Source organism: Melospiza georgiana, chromosome Z, assembly GCF_028018845.1.
Source record: "Melospiza georgiana isolate bMelGeo1 chromosome Z, bMelGeo1.pri, whole genome shotgun sequence".
Lineage (NCBI taxonomy): Eukaryota > Metazoa > Chordata > Aves > Passeriformes > Passerellidae > Melospiza > Melospiza georgiana.
Genome location: NC_080465.1, coordinates 80,425,649 through 80,446,788, shown reverse-complemented (window position 1 = coordinate 80,446,788; position 21,140 = coordinate 80,425,649). Strand labels below are relative to the sequence as shown.

Sequence of the window (21,140 nt, the reverse complement as noted above, 5' to 3'; positions counted from 1 at the left end):
ACACTTGCAGCTAAAATGTAAGCTCACTGCAGGTCATTTGGTCTTGGACTTCCCAAAATTCAGGAGAACAGCATGGCTGTTTTCTTTGGCAAAATATGGACAGTAGAGGACAAATGACACTCAATAGCAAGTAATAAAGACCATCTTGGAAATTTTTTAATTTCCTAGCATATACACAAGAAGAAGGTGGAAAGTGGTAGGGCAAACTGTTGCATGAGAAACTGGGACTTTTTTCATTGATTGCTGCATGGTCAATACTTTGAGAAAGAGCAATATAGAAGGAGGATCTGTTGTGAAGTGGGCCATGAGATGCCACAGTGGCTGGGTTGATGATGTGTAAGTAGCACTGAAATCCCTGTACCATCAAACACAGCGAGAGCAGGAGGAGACAGACCCCAGCTGAAGGATCCTGAGTGCCACAATTGCTAGGAGAAGGCTGTGGGACTGCAGGAGGGAATGACTGAGTGCTGTAAAGGGACTGTGCTTCAGTGGGAAGCCCAGGACACCACTTTGTGGCTAGAAAAGTTATAAAGTATGTTCTTTAACACTCCTCAGCAGATTGCTGGATTCTGCTGGGTAAGTCACTTTACTTCCCCAGCTACTTTGGAATAATGGGAATCACTACCTGACATCCCCTGCAGAGTGCTGTGATGGGCAGTCCTTCAAATTTCTGCTTCCCACTGCACTGCCACCACCACAGTCATGCACCTCAAGTGCCAGGGCAAAGCATCCAGCTGTATTTGTGGGATGGACTGGAAGAGCTGATTGTCCTCCCTGCAGGATCCTGCACAAATCCACCGAAATGTCTTGGCGGTGCCCAGAGAGACATGAGCACCCCTGCAGCCTCCTCCAGCCTACCTTTGCTGCCTCCCCATGCAGCTGGGGCTGGGAGCCAGCCCAGGGTGGCAGGGTAACCCTGGGCATTTTTAACAATGGCATTTTTTTCTGCTCTCTCCTTCCAGGAGCAGGCACCGACGCCAACGTGTCCTTGATCCTCTTTGGGGAGTACGGGGACAGCGGCACCCTGCCTCTGAAGGAGTCCAACAAGTCCAACAAGTTTGAGAGGAACCAGATGGATGAATTCAGCTTCTCTGAAATGCTGAGCCTGGGAGATCTCTGCAAAGTGAGGATCTGGCACGACAACAAAGGTCAGGGCAGCGATGGGGCAGTGGGAGAGCTCGGGATGTTGTCACTTGAGGGAACACACAGACACAGGACAGGCTGAAGGCAGAGTCCCCAGCTCTGCTTCAGGCTGGGAAAAATTACCTGGATAATTTTATCCAGATATTGATTCTTTAATTTTAATTTTTACCAGGATTTTACCCAGATCCAGGGAGCTGGTGTCCCTAGTATCCCTGTCTGGATACACAACTTCACGTAGTGACTCTCTCCCTGGCTGCTGGTGCAGCTGGCCCCCAGCTTCAGTCTGAGCTTACAGCCACCTCTGGATGCCTCCCCCAGAGCAAAGCCACCCAGCCTGCTGTCCCAACACACTGAGTCCATCCCCACCTCTCACACAGGAGGCCAGCATGGTGCTCCCAGAGCAATTTAATGTTCTCAGCCTGACACTGACACGTGGGGAAACGCAGCCCGGCATAACACAGCGAGCCTCAGAAGAAAGAAATGAAGATCTGTGTCTGGCTTTATTAAGATCATTGCATCAGCCAGTGAGCACGCAGCATGCTGCTCAGAGAGGTTCTGACACTCCCCTGCTGCTGGACACCCTGACTGGTGTCACAAACTGCAGAGCAGAGCTCAGTCGGATTGTCACAGTCGTTTGTGTTGTCATTCAGGCACCAAGTGGTGTCTTGTAACAAATGCATCACTAACACTGCTGTGTGACATCCCATCCCATCTTCATGCAAAAGACAATAAACTGCATTACCAATTGCTTGCTCACTGGAGGCCAGCCCTTGCTGCAGCCCAAAGGTGAAGCCCCACAGCTCACACAGGCTCACACCTGAGCCGCTCTTAATAATGCTGTTTGGCAGCAATATTTATCACAGTCTGGGGAGGAATGGCACAGGGACCACCTGGTCATTACCTGTTTGTACTGAGGCAGCTGGTTTATGACTGGGACAGGTTTCATGCCAGTATCGATGTGACCTGGCCACCATCCTCTCAACTACTCCAAGCTGTGGCAGATGGGGAAGGCTGCATGTCATGCTCTAGTAATAAAAGATGCTATCTCTAGATTAGACTTTCCCATTGGAAAGTCTTTGAGGGGGAGAAAAAGCACATCTAATGGTAGCCTCTGTCTGCAGTGAAATATGGGAGATGCATCCACCTAACATGATTGTTTACTCCCAGACACTGCAAGCTCTGAGCTCATATTTATCACTCCCACTACACAGCACAATTTAGTTGATTAAACTCCATAATATCATGTTATATAGCTGGTGCTGAATGCAGTAAGGGAGCCGCTTTCACCTGATTACTTTGCCAAAACACTAATTCCTTAGATCTGCAGTTTAGATGTAGATATGGAAAGGGCTATTGCATGAGAGTTTTAGCTCAATAAACAGGTTTTCTGGCTGTTCCAAGACTGGTTCAGACATGCTTCTGATAGCACCAAGAAATCAACATGGACTGGCAGATTTGCTTTCAAACCTATTACCAGCTGAAACATGTGCTAAAAGAACTTTTTCCCCAAGTAGCATCATGGCTCCCTGGTGACTGGCTGTGCTAACAGGATAAAATAAACTCACCAGAGCAAAGCTGGTCCTTAGGGCTCAGGCACATGGACAGACTGGGATGCAGGAAGGTGAGAACTGGATCAGATCAAGGGTCTGAGCTGCTCTTTCCAACAGCAGCAGCATGCATCCCTGGCTGCCTGAGGAAGGGGACAGGCTGAACGTGTAATCCTGTCACAATCCTCTTCATTTTGCACGATGAATAGCTCAGGGCGTCTCCTGAAGTGGATGTCATTCTTGTCCATTAAATAATTTCCAGTGAATTTTCTCATTCAAGGTCTTGCCCAGGCCCTCCAGGAGCCACTGGCACCCACACATGCTGGGCAGGGATTCCCACGAGTCTGCTGCCTGCTGCGTGACGAGCAAATCCTGTTAATCCAGGAGGGGTTTGTTGCCTTTTCCTTCTTGTACAAGTGATCACAGCTCACCCTCTGAGTGCCACTGATCGTGCTGCTGACACAAGTTGGTAATTGCTGGCTGTGTGCAGCTGCTTGGTGGCAAAGGGAGGTAACAGAGTTTAGCCTTGGGCTAAGCAGTAAATAGGCTCAATTAGTTTAAATTTGCTCTGGGCTAAGAACTTGTATCCAGATAACCACCACAAGTCAGCTAAAATACCAAGCTGGGTGTCTAGAACTTAAAATATGTATATAAATACACATGGCAGCCTCATATTCTGTTTCCTTATTTCCTCATAACACTGGTTTCCACTTATAAATACTAGTCCTTACCAGACCTGTCTGACAGCAAGGTTAATTTAAGCCTTGGATAAACACCATGCTCAGGTTTTGTTCAGCAAAAATGTTCTTACTTTTCCCCACAGAAAGAAGGAAAACTGTTGTTTAAATCATAACATATGTTGTCTACATTGTTCTTGCATTAGTCATGTGAAAGGCATCTCCCATCTAAAACTTCACACAATTCAGCATGACAGTTTGTTGGGTGGGTAGAGTATTTATTACTGCTGAGATCCAGGATATAGCTATCCTTTGAATATATGCCTGCTCCCTATATATAATTTATATAAATTGGCTGTGGCACTGCCTAGAAATTCCTGGCTCTATTTCTTTTAAATGAGTAGTAGGATCAGGGGTCAAGTATGTTTTTTGTCAGATGTGTGAGGGACTTTTGGGTATTAAATAAAAATGTGTTTGTATTTACCGCTGCTCCGAGGCTTCAGATGTTGATCATTCTTTCTCTAACTCTTTTCTGGCTTTTTTGGACTAAATGGCTCTCTACCAATGGCCTGTGGAAGGCTTGGCCTCACACTCGCCCACCCCATTGCTCCTCGAGTCCTGAATATGTGGAGCGTGCTTGGTGTTCTTTTCCTGAAATAAACTGTCAGTCTCAATCACAGAATCACAGAATGACAGAAAAAAGGAATCACAGAATCACAGAATCACAGAATGGTTTGGATTGGAAGATACTTTAAAGTGCATATCATTCCACCCCGTGCCATGGGCAGGGACACCTTCCATGTCCCAGGCTGCTCCAAGCCCCATCCAGCCTGGCCTGGGGCACTGCCAGGGATCCAGGGGCAGCCACAGCTGCTCTGGGCACCCTGGGCCAGGGCCTGCCCACCCTCCCAGCCAGCAATTCCTAATTCCCAATGTGCCAGAATCTGTGCCTGCCCTCTGGCAGTGGGAGCCATTGCCTGGGTGCTGTCCCTGCCTGCCTTATCCCCAGGGGCTGTGCAGCTCTCCTGGAGCCCCTGCAGGCCCTGGCAGGGGCTCTGAGGTGTCCCTGGAGCTTCTCTGGTGCAGCTGAGCAGCCCCAGCTGTGCCAGGCTGGCTCCAGAGCAGAGGGGCTCCAGCCCTGGCAGCAGCTCCGTGGCCTCCTCTGCACTGGCTGCAGCAGCTCCAGCTCCTTGTGCTGATATTTGGGGCCAATGACAACACAACATGAGGTGCCCCATCAAGGGGAAATACTAACCATCCAAAGGCTTCCTTTTCCTAGCCATATCCAGAGGCCAACTGCCTGCCTGTATTTCAGGATAAAACACATTTAAATGCCTTGCCCATTGTGCTCACTGTGCCACGCACCACAGCTCCCTTGGTGCAGCCTTGCTGCAGTGGCTTCACTCCCAGTTCCCATCTTTTGTTTATCCTTTCACTGAAATTTGACTGCAGTGGGGTGTTCAGAGCTGAAGAGACAGTAATTGCCATGGCAAGACAATCAGGAGGTCTTTAAATTGCAAACACCATGTTTTCATCCTGTGGAAAAGCATGCCGGTTTTATGGTCCCACTTTATGCTTTTAAATGCCATTTTCCCCACAAAAACTGCTGAGTGACATCTCTGTATGAGACATAAAGGAGGAATGAAGCCCCCATCTAATTTCTCTAACTTCAGTAAAAATGATTAGGGAGGAAGTTGTTGCTCATTTGTAAACAGGCAGTTTAAAGACTTCACAACTGCAATTTCAAGGAACTTGTTCCTGATTTTTTTAGATGTTTAGAGCTCACAAGTGAGATTCTGGTAACAGCAAAGTGATATGAATGAAATTTAGTTTTAATTTTGCTCCGTGTCTTTTTATCTGGCCCCTGTTTACTTTGAGATAGTGATGTTCAACCTAATATATTTAGACTCCCTGAGCAAATTTAATCACTTCCAGGCTCCCCATCTCCTGATCTCAGATAGGCACTATGTATTTTCTCATATCTCCGTTCATTTACTTCTACATTAATGTAAGATCACTATCTGTAGGTCTGTAGAAATGCTGACTTTCTAAATATAGGCCTCAAATTTTTTAAATTTTTCTTTTTAGTCTGCTATAAGGACTACATCACCACTCTGGAAGAATGACTGAAAGTTTCTCAGTATCTCAGTAACAGAACTATTTACCTAGAAAAAGGCTGGTTTCCCTCCTTTTTAATGTGGTGGGGTTTTTTTGTGTTTGTTTGTTTGTTTACTTCTTTGTTTGTTTGTTTTTGGATGGCTGCTGCCTTTTTCTCCATGAAACAAGGAAGTATGGGAAATCTGGAGTTAGCTCCCTCATCTGCCTGAGTAGATTTGGACCCAGGTGATAAGCAGTCTGTCTAAAGTAATTTATTTCAGATTCTTGATTATCTCAGTTGCCATCAACCAAGGGGAGCCAGGAAGAGTCTAATTATGGATAAACCAGACTTTTCTGTGTTGTGGGAGCAAAGACAAAAGTAAATACCAAGGTTATGGAGCCAAACTTCTTCTTTGCCTTAACAAGGCCTTTCTCTCAATTCACCAACTGCTCTGACATTGTCCAGCAGAGTTTTAAACAGCCCAGCTGCCCCAGTGACTCCTTTAGGGTGGCTCTCCCAAAAGAGAAAGTACCTTATTCCCTTTTTGAGTTGGACTCAAGTCAAAACAGTTTATATACCCTTGGTTTTCCTTTCCTTTCCCTGAAGGAATTACCTTTTCCAGGAGCAGTGTCTTGACTCAGATGTTAAATTGCCCAGGCCTTGAACTCACAGCACACAGCCATTCCAGAGGTCTGGTTCTCCAATTCATGGACATGATTCCAAGCCTTTGGGGCACTTGTAGACCATAAATTATTTTTTTAAAAAACCTAAAGAACTGTCTTTTTTTATCCCTTTGTAAGGATTTACTCAGCTATCAGGCCCGAGAAGGGCTTTTCTAAGCCTTTCCTCTCAGCTCTGGACTGGTGCCTCATAAACTGTGCTGATCCTCAGGGCAGATTTGTTGAAGAGTTTCTGCTTTAAATAAAAAGTGAGAGGGCGAGAAATAGATGTGTAAAACTGCCCAAGGAGAGGAGAGTCCATCACACTCTCTGTTTTGCTGGTGGCTCAGTACAGGGGCAGTCAATGCCAGCTCCTGCACATCCTTCTGCATGCATGGATCAACTCTACAACTCAGACTGGGCTCAAGTGGGAGTGCAATCTGCAGACTTGCAGCATGCCAGCAACTGTGCCATGGCTGATTACTCCTTCAGATTGTCCAAATCTGGCCTCAGCACCTTGGGAGATCCCAGCACTGACACAAGGGGCCCCCTCTCATGTGCCTTGCGCCTTCCTCTCTCTCCAAGGCCAGGTTTTTCACCCAAAGGTGTTGTCACAAAGATAAGGATTTCACCCTGTGAGGATTATGAGGCCCTGGCACAGAGGAGCTGTGGCTGCCTCACCCCTGGAAGTGCCAAAGGCCAGGCTGGACAGGGCCTGGAGCAGCCTTGGATGGTGGAAGGGGTCCCTGCCCATGGCAGGGGTGGAATGGGACGAGTTTTAATCTCCCATCCATCCCAAACCATTCCATGATTCTGTGAAAGGTGTGCTACAGGTGTTACATCTTAACCAAGAGATACTGCCAAGGTATCATAGTCCAGAAGTGACATGAAGCAGAATAAGACATGTAAGGAATTCAAATTGCAGACCCAGAGAGAACACAAAGACTTTGGTGTTGACCTTCTGCATTCATTCCTTTCCAATCTTGTGAATTGCAGAACCTTTCAGAAGGATCCCAAAAGGACAGATGTAGCCTTAGAATTATAATTTCTGTAAAAGCTTCTCTTTTCTACAGGCCTCTTTTGCTCCTCTTGGGGACAAATTATCCTGCATCCTTTTTAAAAGCTTTTGCTTCAAGTATCCCTCTATAAAATACGAAATTTCCTTCAATCACAAGAACATAATCTGAGAAATTGTTCCATCTCCAGTCTGAGTTGTTAAGTGGTTTTGCACAGGAGTAGTTCATCTGTAAGATGTGAGGGCTGGAGGAGTGGGGTGTGTCTGAGGGTAATTTATGGGTGGTTTTGACCCGAGTCAAATCCTGAACTCTGAACAAGTTGCAGAGAAACAGAGGAGAGGGGGCGCAGGGCACTCACTTTCTAAAACTATCCCAAGTGTTAATCTTCTGCTTTCTCAAAGACTGTGAGAGGTTTTTTTGCATTGCCCGTCTGCCCTGATGAGAAATGTTGTGGTGTGAACCAACATGAGCCTAAAGGAGAGATACACAAAATGGATCTATTTTTATTCTGCCACTGGCTTGCTGAATGACCTTGCGTAAATCGCATCCCTGTACCTCATTTTCAATTATGTAAATTAGGGATAAAAATTATTCACCTTCCTAGAGTGTTTTGAGACGTACTGGTGCACAGCTAGATGCTATGATTTTAACACCTCACAATTAATGCTCTGTTTCTAGAGGTTTGAAGTCTGCTATCAAAACTCCCACCACTTTCTGGGTGATGCCTCACGAGGTGGGGTTTAGGGATGAATGCTCACCTCACCAGGCAGGGGACAAGAAATGTCAGAGGATGCAAGGCTGTCTGTGCTATGGCCATTACTTCATGTGTCAGAAAACGTGAAAATTTTTTAAAAATAAATGGATAAAAAATGCAGTTAGGGGGCTGAGCAGTGCTGGTTGGTGGCTGTGAATGGCTTGGCAGCAGCAATTCTTCACTGGCCCTTGAGCAGTCAATGTCCCTAGCAGGAGGGATTTTTTACTCCTGTGGAAACATAAGCAGCAGTAACGACTACTATTATCCTTGATCAGACATCAGCTGCTTCCAAAACCAAACCAGAAGAGATATTGCTGCAGAAAGTCAAGGGATAGAGAAGATAGTCAACGAATATGGCTGGAAAAAGTGGAGACTTCCATGGACGTGTGTGTATCCGAGCACGGATGTGGCTCTGACAGCAGATTTGATCCCACCAGGACTTTATTTGCCAGGAATAGTTAGTGTTCACTAAAGCAAGGTCAGGGACCAGGTGCCTGCTGAGCAGTGAACCCACCACACTTATTCTAGCCCATTTTTTCCTCCCACCCTCCCATGTTTCTGCAGGTGTCAGAATGCTTTAATATTCTAGGGGTGAGTGCAGGCAAGTCGTGGCTGTTCCTGAGAGAGGCAAAAGAAGCTTCTGGTGCTGCAGGCTGGGGTTTTAGCTAAATGAAGCAGTAATGTCATTATCTGTGTTTCATCTGCGCCTCTACAGTCAGGCTCAATTGTGCTAATCACTGCAAAAATGGGTGACAAGGAGCTTACAATCCAACCTGTCCAATGTCAGGAAAGCACAGACTTCCAGCATCACCTGGGGAAAAGGAAAGGAGGCCCTGTCAGGGCCTTTCAGGTGGTCCCTGCCCAGAATCCCCCAGTGGCCAGCTTGGATCCTTTTAGGAAGGAGGATAAATGAGATAAATAACTGTTCTTTTGGATAAGGACATTTGGGGAACAGAATACATTTTCTCTAGATCACACTAAATTATACAGAGTCAAGCAAGCAAAGTGATTCTTTTTTCCCCAAAGCTCTTCTCTTCCTCTAATTACATTTGAAATGTTTTGCATGCTATTGAAAATGTCACTTCCAGCTGCAGACCATTAAGGAGCCTATGTGGCACTGCCATGGGTTTTATTAAGGCAGGTTTGTTGCTGGGGATTTCAATGGCAGCAAAACGAGGCCTGGGGTGAAATACCTTTTGTTACAAGTGTTGAACACTTGTTTTGGTGGTAGGGGACCTTTCACAAAGGCACAGTGCTCGCCAAATTATTTTAAAGACCAAGGGATGAATAATGGGGCAGGAACTACTCAGATGTGTGCTATTTCTTCCCTTCTGCCCCAAAGCATTAATGGAGGCAAATGTAGTGGTCCTGGTTTGTACTGAGCTCACAGCAGAAATTTGTGCAGCTGATGTTTTCCTGAGCACTTGTTTTCCTGGTACTGCTGCCTGAGGTGCCAACAGGACTCAGGCAGGTCTGCTCTGGTTTTTTCTGCAATCATCCAAAACTGAGTGATGGAGCAGCTCTGGCTCTGTGGATCAGAGTCAGGGACAGTGTTCAGGGGAAGGGCTGATGGGCCATTGCTGCAGAGATCCTTCAGTTTCTCCCTGCAGCCAGGCTGTGTGGGCAGTGGTCAGGATGTGGGAAAGTCCTTTCACTCTACTATATTCACATCACCCTTCTGGCTCCTCTTCCTCTTCTGCTTATGCTGCTCTATAACCCAGCTTGGGCTGTGGATTTGGTGACTCTGGGGTTCGAGTTTCCTTTCCTATCATTGCTGTAGAGTGTGTGAGCCCATTGCAAAAGTCACAGAGGAACACAAGGGGTAAACGGGATAATAGCCTGAAACCAGGATTTCATGACCTGGAAAGCAGTTCTGCAAACATGACTTGTTCTCCTTCTGCTGACGTGATGCCCAGCACACAGAGCCAGCCCAGCAGTGGGGGAGTCTCAGATTTAGACTCTGTGCATCACTGGCCTTTCCATTTTCTTTTCCATACCAATGCAAAGAGCAATTTTATAAATAATTTCCCAGACTGAAACAAAAGAAAAACAATATTTTTCTCTAGTAGAGCAGGGTGCATTTTTCAGACATGAACCAACCCTTCCATTTCTACATCAGCTTTTAAATGGTGTTTAGTGCTGTGGCAATGAAACCCTTGATGTGACACCACTCCTGGCACAATGGGACATGGACAGGGTGGGGAGATATGCTGCTATGGATGTATCCAGCAGAGCTTTCACCTGGGGTGAGCTATTTCTTATAAAAATGAAAAGGATTTAGGGATCCAAACACAGGTCTCATAATCTAATTTAAGTCACTAACAATCAAGAATGAAAATGCGAGAAGGCAATTTTTAGTGAGAGAGAAGAGAAATGTTTCTTTCTTTAAAGCAGACAGGAGGATGTTTAGGGGAAGTTGTACCATTTTTCTAGGACTGTCTATCCAGCTCCTTAATTTATGTACCCCCGTGCAGTAAGGGACACCCTGTTGGCATTTGCTTTTCAGTGCTGATCCCTGACAGAGCTCAGCACTTGCTCTTTAAATAGCCCAGAGCTGATAAAAGCATTTTTGTGGGGAGGAGCTGGCTTTGTCCTCAGCTCCCACATCTGCAGCCAAGTCAGGTCAGTCCCATCTCTGCCTCTGATAAAAGAGCAGGAATTTGCTGCAGCTTCTTGGGGAGTGTGGCTGCTGGCACCAGGCTGGAGGAGAGGGAGGAGGGCACGAGCATCTCACCCAGTCTCCTTTCTGGCACTGCTGCTTTGCACTGATCCTGACCCCACCATCCTGTTTGCTCCTGGCAGCCGGGCTGAGATCAACAATTTATTCCATCCTGGTCTGCAGGCACTGACACCTCTCACTGCAGAAGGAAGGCATGATTTCCTTCTTTCGTGCTGTACTGTTGTCACCATGTAAAGTTTTAATGGGAGCAGAGCAGCCTCCTGAATATCCTGCAGAGATGCTCACTGAACTTAAATGGAAAAGATCCTGCCAAAAGATTAACAGCTGACACTGCCAACATGTGTAGAATAAATTTCCAAAACAGCCCCAAAGAGCAAGTTGCTCCAGTTAAATCACAGTGGGAGCCCTGGAAAACTTCACAGAATTGTAGAATCACAGAATGATTTCTGTTGAAAGAGACCTTAAAGACAATTTTGTTCCAACTCCTGCCATGGGCAGGGACACCTTCCACTGTCCCAGGTGGCACCGAGCACCATCCAGCCTGGCCTTGGACATTCCAGGGATCCAGGGGCAGCACAGCTGCTCTGGGGCAACCTGTAAAATTAAAGCAGATGGAACTAAACTCTTCTCACCAGTGTCCAGTGACAGGACAAGAATGAATGATCTCAAACTGAAGTACAGGAAATTCCATTTAAAAAAAGAAAAGAAAGCTTTTCTTTTCCTCTGCATGGGTTATGAGACTCAGGCACAGGCCACCCAGAGAGGCTGTGGAATCTCCATCCCTGGAGATATTAAAAACCTGGCCACACCTGGCCCTGAGGAATCTGCTTTAGCTGAGTTTGCCCTAAGCAAAATGTTCTAGAGATGAACCCTCCAGACACAATGACTTTGCAGTTCTGTGCCCCTGAAATTTAAGGGGTGAATGGTGGTGTTGGTTGAGGTCTGTGCTGCATAGCATCCAGTTTAATTTCTTAACTTGGAGAAGGTTCAGGAAGCAAAGCACAAAACAGCAATGGCTGTGAGGCTGGTGAAGAACTGCCAGCACATGGTGTGGAGGCTCACAGTCCACAGGAGAAGGGCAGCTTGTTGACACAACTCAAAAAATGTGTCATCATTTTCTATTCAGGGATAATGAGGATTAATTTTTGCAAACGTAGGGAATAGGCACACGGCAGTGAATTCCTGGAAGAGCAAGAGCTGTTTAATCTCTCCAGGATGTACATAATAAGTGAGCAGATATGTCTCATCATGAACATAACATTTTTTGTCTGACTAATAGCAGGACTTGAAAGTAGAACTGTCAGAACCTCCCGTCCCCACTGAGGTCAACAAGTGTTCCTGTGATTTTAACAAAGAAATCAGGAAAACATTCTCAAATGCTGTTTTCTTTGTCTTCAAGTTGCTTTTCCAATGGGGAAAAAACAAACTGAACAAACAAAGTAGCAAGCTAAAAAGGTGCTGTGGCTCCTCAGAAGGCCCCAGGGGAAATGTAAAGTGATTTGGTCATCCATGCTGGAGCATCCATCACTTTACTCCGTCCTGTTTTCACATCCAGTCCCAGCACTCATTAATTTGCCCTCGCTCCTTGGCAAGGATGGGAAGGTTCCTTGCATGTGCTGGCTGGCAGGGCTGAGGGAGGAAGTTGTGCTTTACATTCTGACTTCAAATCCAAAGAGGAGAGAGCCCCAACCTTAGTGCTTATAAAAAAGACGGGGACAAATGTTTTAGCCGGACCTGCTGCAACAGGGCCGTGGGGGTGGTTGAAAACTAGAAGAGAGTCAATTTAGATTAGATATAGAAAAAAAGAAAATTTCACAATGAGGATGGGGAGGCTTTGGCACAGATTGCCCAGAGCAGCTGTGGCTGCCCCATCCCTGGCAGTGCCCAAGGCCAGGTTGGACAGGGCTTGGAGCACCCTGGGATAATGGAAAGTGTCCCTGTCCATGGCAGGAGAGCTGACCTTCAAAGCTCCCTTCCATTCCTTGATTCCATGACTTATGGCAACAACCAAGGAAAGGTACCTCCCCTCCTATGTGCAAACATTCAGACCTTTATTATTTCTGCTCTTTTACCAGGAATTGCCCCAGGCTGGCACCTGGAATACATTGATGTGACGGACTCTGCCATGGACAAGACGTTCCGGTTCCAGTGCGATCGCTGGCTAGCGAAGGGTGAGGATGATGGGCAGCTCATCAGGGAGCTGGCCTGTGCCAACAATGACATCCTGGAACTGAAGGAACGGACTGGTGAGTTTGGAGGGCTCTTGTGCCACTTCCTGAGGGACCTCAGTGGTCGCAGGACCACATGTCCTGCAAGCTGGAGGCTCCCATACAGGCTTTGGGGGTTATTTCGTGTACACTTCAGTTCAATAGTGCAGTTCTGGGATAAGAAAGAAATGAAACAGGATTTGGGAGGAAGAAAAAGTTCTCATTCTGTGTTGAAAGCAAAGAGGGGCCCATCTGCAGTGGTTCAGTCCATCAGTGAGCCATGAGAACTCATGGATATGATCTCATTAGAAGTAATGTGCTTGAGCCTTTGAGGTGGAAAATAAGTTCAGTCCTTAAAGCCTGGTAAGTAACATTGCTCCAGCTTCCTCCTTAACTGGTTCTGGGCTATGAGCTTAAGTGTCCCAGCTGAATATCACAGCTGAGCTTAACAGCCCATGGCCCTGGATCTGCTCTGGGTAATCCCACTGGGGCCAAGGCAATTACCCTGCTGTCTGATGTGGGGGTGACTCAGCCAACAAGAGTTACTTAACCACACTGAGGGTATGCAGAGTCCATCTCAAGAACTACTGCACCAGTGCTCTTCTTCAGGAGAATCCTGGGGAGACAATAATCACATTACTGACAGGAGAATCCTGGGGAGACAATCCTCACCGTGATTGTGCTCTACCCCTGAAAAAATATCAGCCTTGTGAGGGCCATTCTGGGTACTTACAGGCCACCACAGCATCTGAGTACATCCTGCTGGGTGCATGGACACCCTCACTCTGATAGGAACAGTGGCACAAATTTAAGAGAAAAAAGGAAAAAAAAGAAAGAAAATAATATATGGAGGATTCAGGCTGTGTTTCAGATTAAATGCTCAGCACAGCATGGAGCTGGACACAGATTGTTCAAGAGGGACCTCAATCATCCTTGTGGGTCCCTCCAACACAGAATATTCCATGATTCTAAGAATAACTCCATCTATTCTTGCTACCCAATTGAACAGGACTCATATTTTTCATGTATTCTATCCCAAACCACTTAGAAGTCAAAAGTCCCACAGATTTCAGTGTGTTTCCACCCTTACTTTGCAAATGCTTGCTGTCTTGTGGGCTGTGATAAATATTAGGAAAGGGGTTTTTAGGCAAAGTGACAGCCAAATGAAGAGATCTTGCAGGCCATCTGCTCTCCCTTTTCTGCTTAACGTGTGTGTTAATTATGCTTTAAAGCCTATGAGATTCTCACAGTAACCAGCGACAGGGAGGATGCAGATACTAAGGAAAACATCTGGATCATCCTGGAAGGGAAGATGGGCCGCTCAAAGGAATTCCTCATGGAAAACTCTTCCAAGAAAAGAAGGTTTGAAAGGTAGTAAGCAGGATGGTGGGCCAGAGGAACTCCCACCCACTGTGTGTCCTCCCCAAATGCCACGTCTTCTTGCCACAGGGAGCTGTGTTTGTGCCATGCTGCTTCCAAAAAGCTTGATGGCTTCCTATTTGGATAACAGGGAAGACAGAAAATGAGTTTCTGGTGGGCAGCCACAGAGTAGGTTTCAGGACAGCAAGAAAAAGGCATTTGGCAAAGGGAAATGTAGATGTTGCATGTGTGTCTGTGTCCTTTTGTGTCTGTACATACAAAGAGGCTCCTGGCGAGCCCCCAGGGAGGCTGAGTGGATTCTGAGCTGGGAGGAGCAGGAGGAAGCTGGAGGTGGTTTTAGTTCCTTTCAGAGCATCTCGCTGGGAGTGGGAATCAGGGAGAAAGTAATAACAGTTGCAGGCTAGATGTTGTCAGAGCTGCTCAGATCTGGCTTTGCAGACGGATCCGGGGGTGAGGCTGTGAGATCACCGTGGTGTGAGGAAAGGCAGGATCAGCCTCCTGCTGGAGGCACATCATGGAACAGGGGGCATATTCCCTCTCCCACGTGGGACCAAAGTGCTCCAGGTGTGATCAGGGTTTTCTGCTTGTTTGAGGACAGGGAACACCCTCTGGAGATGGGGACCTCACCAAAGTCACGGGCACTGCTGATGTTCTGCTGCTTTGCAGGGAGGAAAAGTGATGGATGACCAAATCACTTTTTCTGGTAAAGGAAGGTGCAATTCTGGCTCATGTGGAACACAATATGACTGACTGAGACACCACATGAAATATGGAAGAACAGGAGGAGCTTCTTGAGCTGATGGTGCCCATGGAGGAGTTAAACATCCCTCTTCATTAGGCACAGTCTGTCCTTGGAGGGACCAAGGGCCAGCCCAAGGAAATAAACCCAACAGATACTCAAGGAACACAACAGGAATCCAGCCAACTCTTTGTCAGAAACCTATCAGGCCTGCCCATGACAGGGGTTTTGAATTAGGTGATCTTTAGGGTCCTTTCCAACCCAAACCATTCTGAGATTCTGTGATTTAATTGTTCCTCTGAGCTATTTCCAACTCAAGCTTCAGGAAGGATGGCTCAACTAGCAAATTTAAAACAGCTATGGTGGGTAGATGTGTAACAGATACAGTATCTGTCAAGAATGAATGAATAAGTGCTGGAGGGGAAATTAGTCATTCTTTAGCTTTATCTATAATGAGGCAAATTGATTTTGTATGTGGAACAGCTCAAGTTTATCCTAGAAAGTCCTAGTGGCAACAATTTAAAGTGTCACCCCTAATCAGAGAAAATACTAAATTTAAATATGGAAATTATACTTTGTGTTGAATGATTGTAGGTTAAATCAAATGACTGTAAATGAAGGCTTATCCTCTATCTTCCATAGCCATGTGCAAATTACTTAATGTCCATATGAGGCAAGTCACTGGCAGCCTCCAGCATGCTGAAACTGCTCCCTGTCTCCTGCAGGGGAGCGACTGACACGTTCCAGTTTTCTTCGAAGAACGTTGGTGATATTGCAGCCATCTGTGTTGGTCACTGCCCAAAGGATGGGAAGAAGTCATCTGCAAAAGCTGATGTCTTCTGGCACGTGCAGGAGATCATTGTGACGGAGATGGAGCTTTGCAACAAGTAAGTGCCTTCTCACCTGCAAGGAGCTGCCCTGGGAGGACATGGGGCAGCTCAGCAGCTCTGCACACATCCTCCTGAAGCATTTCAGGCTTAGGAAATAACAGAAAATCTTGTTTTCTGTTGTGTAGTTTGGTGTGTCAGGGCCACAATGTCCTTGTCTGATTTACATGCACAATTGTGAATTCTTAGAGAGGGTATTTGCATGTGCAGGTAACTTTACAAACAAGTTGGCTGGGGTGAATCTCACAGCCAGGATGAATTGATGTCTCACATTATGAAAAATAACCAGAATGGCTAAAATTCAAATGTAGGATACTCTGCACAGACTGGTCTTTAAGTAAGTCTTGTGAAAGATTTCCTGGAAACAAGAGTAAGACAAAGGCTGAGCCTCTGATTCCGACCAGTTTGGATGAGAGATCCTCCTGGTCTGGTCCGAAAGGCCACACATCACTGGAAAGGCTGCAGTCCTGCAGCTCAGCCATGCCTGAAGAGCCCTGAGCATGGTCAGGTCATGCACACTTTGATCTGAGCCCCATCTTTGGAAGGGGAGCAGATTCCACAGGAGCAGAGGAGATCACCCATCTGCAGAACAAACTGCGCTCCAGTAAAACAGTCCACAACATTAATTGTGGATTTCTTCTCTTCTCCACGATATTTCCATTGCTGCTGAAGAATTTAACTACGAGGAGTTTGTTCCAGCTGAGACAATTGAGTGTTTAAGAAGAAATCCTTGAAGTGGTGAGGGTTTTTTTTAGAAGCTAAGAGTCTCTCCTAGCAAATTAATCAGCCAACTGAAGAGCCTTAATAATATTTGCTGAATGAAAACTCAGTCAATTGCATACTAAAACATGCTCTTTTCTCCTGGTGGGGAAAAGCCTGGAACCCTCTGAGTCCAGCTGTGCAATCAGATCTGTGCACTGAACTCACTGGGAGCACGCTGAAACTGCTGGGACAGTGTGCTGTGAGGGGGCCACAGGTTTTCTCATAAAATCTCACATTTTAGAGATTGTTTTAAATTAGAGAGGGCAGCCAGAAGGTGTGGGTAAAGCCTGCAGTCTGTCCTTGCACTGGAGCAGGGCTCCAGCTCTGCAGATGCAGCACTTTACAGAGGTGTTTGCAGTGCACACAAGCAACTGGAGAGCTTGCACCACGAGAACAAGTTCTCACTTCAGGTATTACCCATCCCAGATATCAAAAAACCTACCCAGACAAGCCAAAGACCAAGTTTAAAGAGTTAACAGATTGTTGCAGCAGTAGTTTTGAATTATACTGGGATTTTTCCTTTCTTAGTATGTAAAAAGATAGTATTTAAAGATTTTCCTTGCACATTCCAGGACTACAAAGGTAAGTTTTTTTTTCTTTTTGCCCCTTGTGAAGATTGGCATGCACCATTTCACTTCCAGACCATGAGATATTACACAGCTGAGGAAATCAATCTGCAGCACTGGGCATCCTCTCCATCATACTCTCATGAAGTTTTTCTGCCCCTGAGCCTAAAATTTTTTTCCTCCTAGAATTTCTCATCTACAAAGCTTCTTCCCAGGGAATAAGTGCTTCACTTTGTCTGCAGAAAATGCCAAGAGTATAGGAAGTGCTTAAGCAACACCATACAGCAGGATTCACAGAGACCCTTCCTCCAGGTGTTTATTTTACACACACACACTGCAATCCAGCCACACTCCATTCAGAGAGACCTGCTGCAGTTCAGTGAAGATGGGGAAGGGGCAGAGCTCATTTGGAACTGATCTGCATCACTGGAGGTGAAATACATCATTAAAAGCAGAGTGTTCCAGCCCCTGGCTGAGTGCCAGCTACGAGGAAATTCAAGGATGTGCTCGGTGCTCCCTGCACATCACCAGACACAGCACTGTTGGCATGTGGTACCTCTCATTTCCCTGTTCCCACTTTTATTGCTCCTGCTAAAGATGACACAGGTGATCTAGAAAGGGCAGGGGAGATTTAAACCTCCTCCATCTTTCCCGTTCCTTTTTTTTATGCCTTTTTCCTGCTTTAGCTCTGGGCCCGACTGCTTGTCACTGCCTTGGTGGGTCTGGAACGGGTCATGCCATTGCACAGGCTGAGGAGGAGCCACAGAGATCCTTCCCACGAGCAGTGTGTCTGCAGCTGTGTGGGGACAGGTCAGATTTTTCCATGGAACTGCAAAGTTCCATTGTGGCTCTCTTTCTAGAGAAATATGCAAGTTCTGGTACATGGAGGGGAAAATGCTGAAACAGCATTAATATTGGGCAACTTAGTAGAATTCACACTCCCTAACTTTCTGGCTCCATTTTTGAACCAACAACGTGGTACAGGTGGACAGGGCCTGTCCCTGTGCCGGCCCTGCTGAGGCAGCTCCAGTGCTGGGGACAGCTCTGGGCCCTCAGCACAAGAGAGACACCGAGGGGCTGGAGCGTGTCCAGGGCAGGGAACGGAGCTGGGAAGGGGCTGGAGCCCCAGGAGAGGCTGAGGGAGCTGGGAAGGGGCTGAGCCTGGAGCAAAGGAGGCTCAGGGGGGCCCTTGTGGCTCTGCACAGCTCCTGACAGGAGGGGACAGCCGGGGGGGTCGGGCTGTGCTCCAGGGAACAGGGACAGGAGCAGAGGGAATGGCCTCAGGCTGTGTAAAGTGATGTTTGGATTGGATATTAGGGAAAATTTCTTCATGCAAGGAGCTGTCCAGCCCTGGCACAGCTGCCCAGGGCAGTGGTGGAGTCACCATCCCTGGAGGAATTCAAAAGCCATGTGGATGTGGCACTTTGGGAACACGGGGCAGTGCTGGGGTGGGGTAGCACTTTGACTCAACAATCCTAGAAGGCTTTTCCAACACAAACAATCCCACAATTCACAATTCCCTCACATTTGCCCCATAAAGTGGCTATCGATGCCACTAACCTTCCCCTTACTCCCCACGTCAGGTACTTCTTCAGGTGCAACGCGAAGATCCCTCTGCGCTACAAGCGGCGAGACTACAAAGTCTTCGAGTGTGCCAAGGTCACCGAGAGCTTTGCCAGCAAAGCCCGGAGCCTGGTGCCAGTGAAATACGAGACCATCGTGGTCACGGGCTTCGAGAAGGGCGCGGGCACCGACGCCAACGTGTTCATCACCATCTACGGCCTCAACGGCGACTCGGGGCGGCGCGCGCTCCGGCAGAAGTTCAGGAACCTCTTCGAGCGGGGCAAAACCAGCAGGTTTTACCTGGAAACGCTGGACATGGGGGAGCTGAAGAAGGTCAAGATTGAGCACGACAACAGCGGGCTGGCTCCGGGCTGGCTGGTGGAGAGGGTGGAGATCACCAACTCGGCCACTGGCGTCACCACCATATTTCCCTGTGGGAAGTGGCTGGATGAAAACCGAGGGGATGGGTTAATCTGTAGGGATCTTTTTCCTAGGTACTGAGGAGGGTTTTGGTCCCTTCAGTATGCATTTTTTTTCTCATTATACTGTTTTATATTGCCTTTTACTTTTTAATACACTGCCTTTTGTATTGAGAGATTTTTAGTAGCAAGACCTTCTTCCTGGGTTAACATTTTGTAAAAGTAATGTTGTTTTTTTTTTAAAGTGCACATAAAACTATTAATTAAATAAATGCATTTATTGGTTATTTATGATTAAAAGCTACAACCGGCAGAGATATAAACTTTCCTTTACCAGTTCAGATGTTTCTGCTTTCAGTGCTATGCCTTGACAGAGCTGAGAATACCCACTGACCTACTCCACTGATAGGCTCCACTTTTAGGTAAGCATAGAGGTTGAGAGAATTGAGACACTTTTATTTTAGAAAATTGAGCTTGGAGATCACAGTTTTTTCCCACTTCTGGCAACTGCAAGCTCTGCACGTCCATACACACATATGGACATCTCCAAGGGCACCACATCAAAACACAGCAGGCACAGTGGGATGTTCCATGGGGAGTTTGGGGAGCATCTGCATCCACCCAGCCAGGTTTCAAGCAGTGGGATCTGCTTGATGTTTTCTGACCTGTGAGCTTTTTTTCCCCCATGGCAGACTTTGCACCCTGGCTGAATTCCTACAACTCTGCCAAGAGCTGAGATCTATGGTTACAGCTGCCAGTGCAAAAGACCTTCCAGATAATCAATTCCACAGCAAGGAAGCTGTGCTAACTATATTCAAAGCTGACTCAGGATAATCATACCCTACATGGCCTGAATACCAGCTCTGTTTCAGAGCAACTGCCATCCATTTCAACTTTTTTTTTCCTTTAATAAGGATTGCTGTTTTGTCTTTTTCCGTAGCTCAGAAGGGATTTCCTGGAGGCAGTAAGGGCCAGTGCTCCTGTCAATGAGCTCTTCCCAGGCACTCACATCTCTACAGGTACCAACAAGAAAATCTGTTCATAAATCATTGCTTCTGGAGCCCTGTCTCTCTGTCTAGGCTGCAAAGCAGCAGGACACGTCCTTAGGAGGAAAAATGGAGGTGTTTGAGCCACGAGGACCTTCCTCCTGGCCCACCCTCTGCCAGAAGCTGGCTTTAAACAAGAACTTTGCAAGAACAGGGATCAAAGGGGTAAAGAGTGGGCTCAACCCACCAAGCCCAGCCAGTTCCTGGGTGGAGGATGATGCTTCTGCTGGGACCACGCCTGGATGTGCCAGGCCACAAGGCAGAACTGTCCCACTGCTCAGTCCCTCACTCCTCATGGGCAAGGGAGGCCCAGCAAAGCCTGGTGATGCTGAGACAGGAGTCAGGAGCATCTTAGAAATGCTGTTGCTTGCTCAGAGGTATTTGAAAGCTGCTAACCCACTAAAGCCCTTCCAGGGGAGTTCTGGATTTCTGTTTCCCACAGCAGGCACCACCAAAGAGACATGACCTTATATCATGGCTGTCTCTGCCAGCTCACAAATAATAGCCCAGCCTAATTCATTTTAGAAACCTTTATGGTAACTGATGGTTCTGGAGCAGAGCAAGTTGCTTAAATGAGCCCAGTAATCAAGCTCATCAGGGATCAGCTACTCACTGAGAGGAATAACAATAATAGCAGCCTTTGCTGGCTGTGCTCTCCCTCCTCATGGCAGACTGATGTGCCCAGCCCTTAGCAAGGAGCAGGAGGAGCCCTTAGGAGGGCTGGAGGTGATTGCTAGGGTCTGATTGCATCCCTGGGATCCTGCTGAGATGGAGTTCAGACTCCCTGGATACCCAGGGCATCCCATGAGTGGAGTCTGGTTCATCTGGGTTTGCTGTTCTTGTGCAGTGTCCTTGCAGTTCCCCAGTAGGTGTTTGAAGCAAAATAAGGGTCAGGCTTTTGATCTCCCTGCATTCCCTCCCACCCAAGTTTGACCAGCAGTGTGGGAAAAAAATCCTCTCCTGTCAAAAGGTTTGGCCCCCTTTCAGACAAATGAGT

At 47.0% G+C, this 21,140-nt stretch overlaps 1 protein-coding gene across 1 annotated transcript in view; it reads left to right on the top strand.

Annotated features, from left to right (window-relative positions):
- Window positions 1–19,179, top strand: part of LOXHD1 (lipoxygenase homology PLAT domains 1) — a 79,773-nt gene extending 60,594 nt beyond the window's left edge. The window contains exons 21-25 of the mRNA XM_058044065.1: window positions 963–1,148; window positions 12,650–12,820; window positions 14,014–14,152; window positions 15,626–15,787; window positions 18,699–19,179. Coding sequence (XP_057900048.1) covers window positions 963–1,148; window positions 12,650–12,820; window positions 14,014–14,152; window positions 15,626–15,787; window positions 18,699–19,179 — 1,139 coding nt within the window. The remainder of the gene's footprint in view (window positions 1–962; window positions 1,149–12,649; window positions 12,821–14,013; window positions 14,153–15,625; window positions 15,788–18,698) is intronic.
- Window positions 19,180–21,140: the final 1,961 nt, after the last annotated feature.